The 8107-nt window shown below is 49.4% G+C and overlaps 1 protein-coding gene across 1 annotated transcript; it reads right to left on the reverse strand.

Moving 5' to 3' along the window:
* Window positions 1-4407: 4407 nt before the first annotated feature.
* Window positions 4408-4794, reverse strand: LOC143220295 (uncharacterized). Its single transcript, XM_076445964.1, has one exon. It carries the CDS (start codon window positions 4792-4794, stop codon window positions 4408-4410), a length of 387 nt encoding a protein of 128 aa, XP_076302079.1.
* Between the last annotated feature and the right edge of the window lie 3313 nt (window positions 4795-8107).

Below are 8107 nucleotides of genomic sequence, written 5' to 3' on the forward strand. Positions count from 1 at the left end.
TGCAATTATTACATGCAAGACACACAGATATTACTAAATTGATTATTAATAACAGGCTGTAGGCGACGTGAATGTATAACGAAAGTGATAGAACTAATAATTTATCCACTATTACAACGGAAAAGTAAGAATCGGTTTTCGGCGGATAGATGGCTATATAAGGAACGTCGCGACGCGGCACAGGTCACGTACTTACGTACAACTCCGTAAACAATTTATTTAACATTTTTTTCACTTGAGGACCAATATTATCGTTTTCAGCGTCTAATTATTTTGTCTCTTTTCAGCTTCCATTCTGACGTTCCCACTCATCCTCTCTTGAGAATTCAAATATCTCGTAGAATATTAGCGACTGCCCCCGATCAAATTGCACGTAACCTAATAAACTCGTTACGATTCCAAAATCCCCGGACCCTACACTCGCGATCCAGGCAGGACTTCCGATGTATTTCAAAATCCTGTTTTCATCTCTCGCATTCCAACATTTAATTCCAGTTGCTGATTTTTCATGCTCTTGGCAAACTCCAAATGATACAGGTCGCCACATTATACCACCTGTTAACCACGAGGGATATCAAAACGAAACTATTCCATTGAAATCGAGCGGTGAAATAGGGTGGAAGCATCCGTCGGGTGATTTATCGAATCATCCAATGCGCACGTTCGCCGGAATTTTTCGAGGAGCCAAGTAAGTGAAAGCTGTTTGTCGATTTCAGGTATGGGGGCGATTGAATACAATCGGATCGATTACATGTACGGACAAGTCAGGGGCACATCTAAAGTTACGAGGGGGTTATAATGACGAGGCGAAGTTTCTAAACGAATGGAATTTGACGGGGCGGAATGTTTCGATATAGCAGCGACATTTTTCCGCTTGGCGTTTATTAATACGCTATACACGTCGATAATTCGTTTCCACATATTTGGTTTCATCGTTCCCGCCATCGAGAGCGAAATTACGTCGCGAATAAAATTAGGCCACGTTCAGTGCGTGATACTGACGGCTCGTTCTCTGCCCAAGTTATATTTCCCGACTTGCGGATGCACCGAATTTTCAGCCGTTCCCACTTTATCGTCCCTCGCGAATGAGTCGCTGTTACCTCCATGTTCCCATCGGCCGTGATTCATTACCGGCGGCTATCTTTTTACAAAACCACGTCGCGTTTCGGACACAAGGAGCTGCTGTAAACAATCTTTGCTCGGACATAGCATAGAAATAAGTCGAACAACTCGGAACGAACAGACGTTGCACAGAGATAGTATGGAAACAAATCGGGGCGATTGCCAATAGAAATCCAATCTGACGATAGGAAAAATCTACCTTCATCCTTCTCATTTTCTACTCTCGATGTTAGATCCTTATATATGGCTGTTTATCGATAGAACTACGAATAGAATGTGAATCTTCCACAAGAAGCTGGAAGTAACACTCTGGGTCAGTTCGCAGCTGGCGTAGCGGCGAATTCACGACGCGCTCGACGCCGCATTCTTTCCTTGCGAATAGGGGCCACTTCCACTCGTACCCATTTCGCGGCCTACCTGTGTATCATCACTTGCACGCAAAATGCGGCCATCCTGCGCCATGACCTCTTCTACTCCACGATCCTAATGATAATGGAGGAAAGCGAGAGGTCCCATTGAACGTCCTGCTGCAGGGCATGGTGCACCTTGTCTCAGGCGGAACACTCCTCCAGAGGGAGCTGAGCAGTACCCAGCTCGGTCTCGCAGACGTGGCCTTCCGGTCACGCCTCTTGCCGCATCATGTGCCGGAACTCAGCGAAACAGCCGGGTCCGGTGAGCACCTGCGTTAGGCGGAATGTCCGCCTGCCACCGCTGTGCTTGAATGCGCCGTGCACTGGTAGCATGCCCCGTCTACCCTGTGGCTCCCGCCCCACTGTATTCGGTGTCGGGTGTGATAAGTGACGAGAATTGCCCGCTTGATTCTCTCCTTCTCCTGTACCGATTCATCCATCGATGGCGGGTTCTCGCCGCGTCGTCGCTGCTCGTAGGCTCAGACCTTCCAGCCCGCAAACAGATATAGCGTTGGCGGACACGGTAGCACCGTTCCCTCCTCGTGAGAGATCGTGTGGTATCCTCCTACAGTCCTGATAGCCAGTTTTCGCCAGTCCCAGAACCGCTGCAACCCCCTCCATGCGAGAGCATAGTGCCTCGAAATGCCGGTCGAAGTGTCAGAAACTATACAGGATGACGCCTAGGTGTCTGCGGTGATCCGTCACCTCGATCTTGCAGTCTTCGACTACGCTGTTCTCCCTCGGTGGCACCTGCCGCGACGACACCCATGAAACCAGATGGTCTCCGTCGCCTTGGCCGAGATCGGTAGTTCCAGTCTGCGTATCCTCTGAATCACGCAGGCCACACCTAGATCCGCGAGCCTGACCGTCCTCCCCCTCGCCCATCCGCTGGCTGACACCAGCGTATCGTCGGCGTATCACGTAACGCCGACTCCGGTTGGGAGCGAGCGTCTCAGCACAGCGTCTTTCGCCATGTCCCATAGAATTCGCCCGAGCACCGACTCCTGCCGGACGCTGCAGTGCATTGCCCTCATGACGCGGCCGTAGAGTCCCGGGTTCGCCCGGGTCACAGTCCCCACGAACGCAGGCAGCTTGTGGTACATAAGAGCCACCCCGACGGCGGCACCGGGCAGGGCATTGAAGGCATTAGCGATGTCGAAACTCGCCGGCAACACGACTACACCCGAGTGTACAGTCGTTTCCGGCAAGGAATGGACTCTCCTTAGGGTATCGAAGGTGGATCTTCCTCGCCGGAAGCCGTACTGTTTGTCATCCAAATCCGGGCTCAACCCCTGTAGGTGCTCTATCAAACGGATCCACAGTACCGGCTCGAAGAGTTTCCCAGCCGCGCTCAGTAGGCAGGTGGGCCCGTACACCGAGGTGTCGGGGGTCTTTCCCTGCTTCTAGAACAAAGCAACACATTCCAACTTCCAGATTATGGGAAACTTATCTGTCTGCAGGCATTCGTTCTGCTGCTGTATCTACCTGTCGCATAGTGCACCCTATGCGAGCGCCATCGCCCAGCCCAGAATACCATCCGGTCCCGGTGCGGAATCTCCCTCCACGAGTATCCATGCGAGCAGCTCTAGTTCCTCCCTGCTGACTTCGATATCGTCCGTCCCGGTAGTCCTGTCCGTCGACTGGTCCATCGATGACACACCCCACTTCGTCATCGACACCGACGGGAATAGGGTGTCGACGACACGCTGTACGAAGGCGGGGTCCATGCTCTCTGTCAGCGGAGCGACCTAGACCGTCAGCTTCCCTAGTACGATCCGGTAAGCCCGTCCGCAGTGGTCGTCGTAGATCTTCCGCAGCAGGTCGTGCCAATTCAGGGCCTTAGCCGGAACGAATAGCTCGTCTGTCTGTACTCCCTGTGACGCGTGGCCTCCTCATCATTTCTTGTTGTTTTTCTACGACAGGCACGGGGGTATCGGCGTCGGGCGAAAATTTCGCGCTCGCGCCAAACTGCGAGCACCACGCGCCACTAGTTCAGCAACGTCATCGGCTTTGCTGTGGCCCGTGGCATGGCAATGTCGCACACTGCCGTAATGGCAGTCATTCTGCGCCATCCTGGGGATGGAGGCGTTCAAGCGTTTCGGTAGGCCATAACTCCACATGTGCCGCGGCTCATAGCGTGTCCACGTCGAGTCGTTTAATATGCCATCGAGTCGCTGGAAATCCTCGATGGACATGCCCTGTCGGCCTCGCGCATGTGTTGCAAGAGCCCCAGTAGGAGGAGCTGGAGCTCCTATCTGGCTTCTCAGTCGAGGAACGCCTCGCCCCTCGAGTTCGCCGACGGTGAGCCCCGTGCCGATGCGTGGGTATTATTATCTCCGAGAATGAGTACCGACTGGGATAAAGGCGACGATATCGCTATCTTATTCTCATCCAACTGCGGTTCGTACGTACGGCCAGGTGTCCCCAGATCACAAGGATATGTCTAACCTCTCGATGTAGCATTGTGGCCAAGGTGTTCCGCAGTTGCCCACCACACCGCGGCGACCATACCGTGAAGGTCGTCGGACCAATTGTCATGGCCGGTACATTGTACGGCTCGCCGACAACAGCCATGGCGATGTCTAACTACGCGAGCGACTTTGCTAAAATATACAGTAACGCTCTGTTATTGTTGATATTGGCCTGGAGGATGATGATTTCTAGACCCTATCCATGGTCTCTTCCAGGCCCTCCGCCGCTCTTGTCGTTCTTGGCGTCATTCCGCTTCCTACTGGCTTCGATGCTGTACTCATCGTCTTCTACGATGTGGGATGAGAGCAGGCCTTACTGTTCTCAGTCCCGCCTCCAGGCCATGGGCGGCACAGACATGGCACTTGATTCCCGGTGCAAGGCCCCCATCCTCTTAATGCCCCTGTCACCCGCATCTGAAGCAGGCTGCGCTTCTATCTGTGCTGGTGGGCCATCGTGCCCTGGCGTGCCGAAGTTCTAGGCACTTGTAGCGATAGTGCCGGCGAGCCTCCAGCGCTTGTACACGGGCCGATACCCAACCCATTCGTATTCTGCCACTGTCCAGGGTGGTGCGAGCGGCGGCGATGGGGCATTTGACCCAGATCGTCAGTAGACCGGAAAGGGATGTGCGGATTTGCCCGTATCTGATGTTACAGGGGCTGGAGGCACGTTTCTTCACCAGTGCCTTCACGACCTTTCGTGTGGCTTCCGCGTCGTCTTTACCCGTAACCTGTTGTGCAGCCGTATAATTTGGCAGGGCCACTATGACGCCCAAGTTGTGAGTGCTAGGCATTAGGCCGTCCTCTGGCCCTCTGGCTTTCTTACTCAAGTACGAGGCCCCCGGTGACGGCTCTTCTTAGCTTCACCTCGGAAATCTCCATGTCTTGCGGATTGATTTTTCTATTCGCGGCAGCGGTTACCTTGCCATATCACTTTTCGGACAGGATTATCAGTGCTAGGGTTATTTCCGCTCGTGCAGGAGCCTTTTGCATCTTTACCTTATGCTGCGTTTGCATCACACCTGCCGCTCGGAGGTTTCAAGGCGCTTTGCTTCAGTGGTTAATGCCAACTCCGACTTTTCCTTTTTGGCCATTCGGCCCACAACCATGGCCCACTGCATCAAGGGCGCATGGGTCACCTTCCCCGCGGGAGTCTGTTTGCTCGGCTAGGTGGGTGGCGCCGCAGCTGTCATCCCGACAGATGTCCGGATCCCGGTCGCCTTCTGCCTCTTCCACTATGTGGCTTATTTTCGTTCTAAGGGCTACCACTGTGGTAGTCCTTTGTCTCGATGCCCCAGTAGCTGCGGCGGCAGGCGCAACGCGGGCCCGCGGCAGACGACTGCATTCCGACTGCCTCCAGCTCCTCCCTCAGTGCAGATGTTTCTTTCCGGCAACGTGAGCTTTCGTTGCAGCAATCCAGCTGAGCGACGGTCGTTCTTTTACGCAGACACGTTGCCATACGGAGGTATCCGACATACGTTCTCTTCATGAGTCAAACTTGTCACTGAAGGCATATTCCTCTCAAGAACCAGCCCGGCTATTTAGATGGACCGACTGATAATTCTCTATACTTTATTATTCATGCCGTGAATTAAGGTGTCTATTGTCAATACTGCACAGTGGTTTGACTCTCCGAATACCTGGTTTGAGACTCGGCATCGCAGGGTAGTTGAACCTTCTGACACAGATTTTCGAATCTCAAAGAAGGTGGTAACGTTCTCGAACGGTTTAACCCTCGATCTTCTATTTCATACATGAAAGTAAGGTCGCCGTCACAAAAAGGTATACTAATATGTTTCTCTGAATACGTAGTTGCACTCTCGGTTCGGCGGGATAGGTTCTTGGAAGGTAAGTCTTGCTGTAGAAAGCTTGACTCCATAGCAATAGGTATCATTCTACAGCGGTTTTACTCTCTACTTTACTAATCATGTCCTGCGTTTATATGCATATTGCCAATACTGTACATTTGACTGACTCCAGGAATTCCTGCTGGATCCTTGGAATAACGGGATAGGTGATGTTAATTACATGGCGGATAGAATCACACGAGAAGTGTGAGTGGTTCTTGAACAGTTTAACTCTCGACTCTACCACTCATACATTAAAATAATGGGTCGGTAGCTGCCTTGTACTTCAATTTATTTCATGGGATTTCATTTTAGATTCTCAAAACAGCGGGATAGATGTTCGTAAAATAGGGATCATTAAATGCCAATAATATGTACCGTAAATGTGCAGGTCGATTGGTCTGCCTTATCACGGGCGGGTGATGTTGTGGGTATGTTTCGATTGCGCACTCGGGTTTGGGTTACAAAACGTACTCCGGCATACATGATTCGGACATGAAGAAATTAAACAAAAATAGGAAATAACTTCCCAGAATTATTCAATGCCAGATATAAATAAATTATGTGGGCGGGTGGATTGGACTGCGTTGTAAGACCGGGATAGGATTTGGTTGGGTTTCGGTACATTCTCTCGTACGACTCCGAACAGTGCACCGTATCTCGTGGCGTTTCGCGAGTCACAGTTTCAGTGGTGAATGTTTTGTGTTCCGAGAGAAGTGGTTGCGTTAAGTGCGAGTGTGTGTGTAATTGTGTTTTGTCGGCCAGCCATAATCATGTTTCGCGTCGCTGTGAAACCTTACGAGCATGATGTGAGATGAAGTGCAGCTATTCAGCGCCTCACTTCTGCAAAATGATACCGTGCCCGGCGACGGCCTGGGTAACAGCTCGCAATAGTGTTTAACGCTAGGACGAAGAATATATACCGCTTGGACAGAACCAAGAGAGAAATCAAACGATTTTACACAATAGCAACTAATTTCCCTGCTGCATGCGCGCAGGTACATTCTTATGATACGAAATCAAATTGTGTATCGCATATTCACCTGTCTTTTTATTCCATTGCAAACTCGCGATTAACTTGCGATATATGATTCAGTCAAGGAATTTCTGCGTTTCGGAGTCAAAATACGTCTAAGTATTGGCTGATCGGGAAACAGAACCTTTTTTCTTCCAAGCGTCTTATTTGTGAAGTACTCTGGGAAAGATTACATTTACGTTCTCAGTTCAGAAAGAACGAAATGTGTTTCTGAGCAACCAAACGCCAATAGGTCCTCCACTGCGAAGAAAAGGAAGTTTCACTTGCAAGAACATAATACATTTGGTCCTCCATCGAGAATGATGAAATTATTTTCCGAAAAACCTTGTGCTATAAATCGCTGTATATTTTATAAAATAACTGCGATAACAGGATGTGAATAAAAATACCCCGTTAAAGTATTGATTCGCATCGTTTCACCACTCTGTGCGCGCAAATACGTTCGAAAGGTGCGAAATATGCGCTAGTATTGTATTTCTACCAGACACTTGATTCCCATTGCAAATCGCGCGATTCGACTGCGATACGCAGATCGAACGAGAAATGTCAGCTTTTCAGCTTCAGACTACGCGTTTATATATTAATATCCGGAAAGAATTTCGTATTTTTTCTCATGCAGCTTTAATGTAAAACTGGCTGTGTCTAAATATATCCACGCCCTCGATTCGGAGAAACAATCGAAAATACTTTCGGAACAAGCAAATACAATATGTTCGTCTATCGAATAAAGACGAAATTACATACCGAATAACCTTATAAAATGAATGAATGTATATTTAACTCTAACGAATGAAGTAATCTGATTTGGAGATAAATTCGCTATCAAAGTAACTTTGATTACAGCTTTTGTGTTATATGCCCTCAAATTAGTTCTAATGATGCGATATCAGCGTGAGTATCGCATACTTACGTACCATACGATTCCCATCCCAAATGTGTGACTCACATACGAATCATGATTAGATCTAGAAATTTCAGCGTTTCAGGGTCAGAATGCGTAATATTATTTGGCTCGGACGTTAATTCCTTTCTTCTAATTAAGTGGCTTAATTGTGATGATGTCTGCCTAATAATACATTTACTTCCTGTCTCGGAGGAAACGAAATTACATTCCATGTAACCTAATACAACCAGGTCCACCATCGGTTGTAACCGAGATTACATTTCAACCAGCCTAATGCAATTCGGTCTTGATTCAGGAAAGAACTACATATCTTTCCAGAA

The sequence above is a fragment of the Lasioglossum baleicum genome, unplaced genomic scaffold (genome assembly GCF_051020765.1).
Source record: "Lasioglossum baleicum unplaced genomic scaffold, iyLasBale1 scaffold0681, whole genome shotgun sequence".
Classification (NCBI taxonomy): Eukaryota; Metazoa; Arthropoda; class Insecta; order Hymenoptera; family Halictidae; genus Lasioglossum; species Lasioglossum baleicum.

Bases quoted from the DNA above. Each gene is read 5' to 3' on its own strand.
- LOC143220295 (XM_076445964.1), bottom strand. From the start codon at position 4,794: ATGCCTAGCACTCACAACTTGGGCGTCATAGTGGCCCTGCCAAATTAT.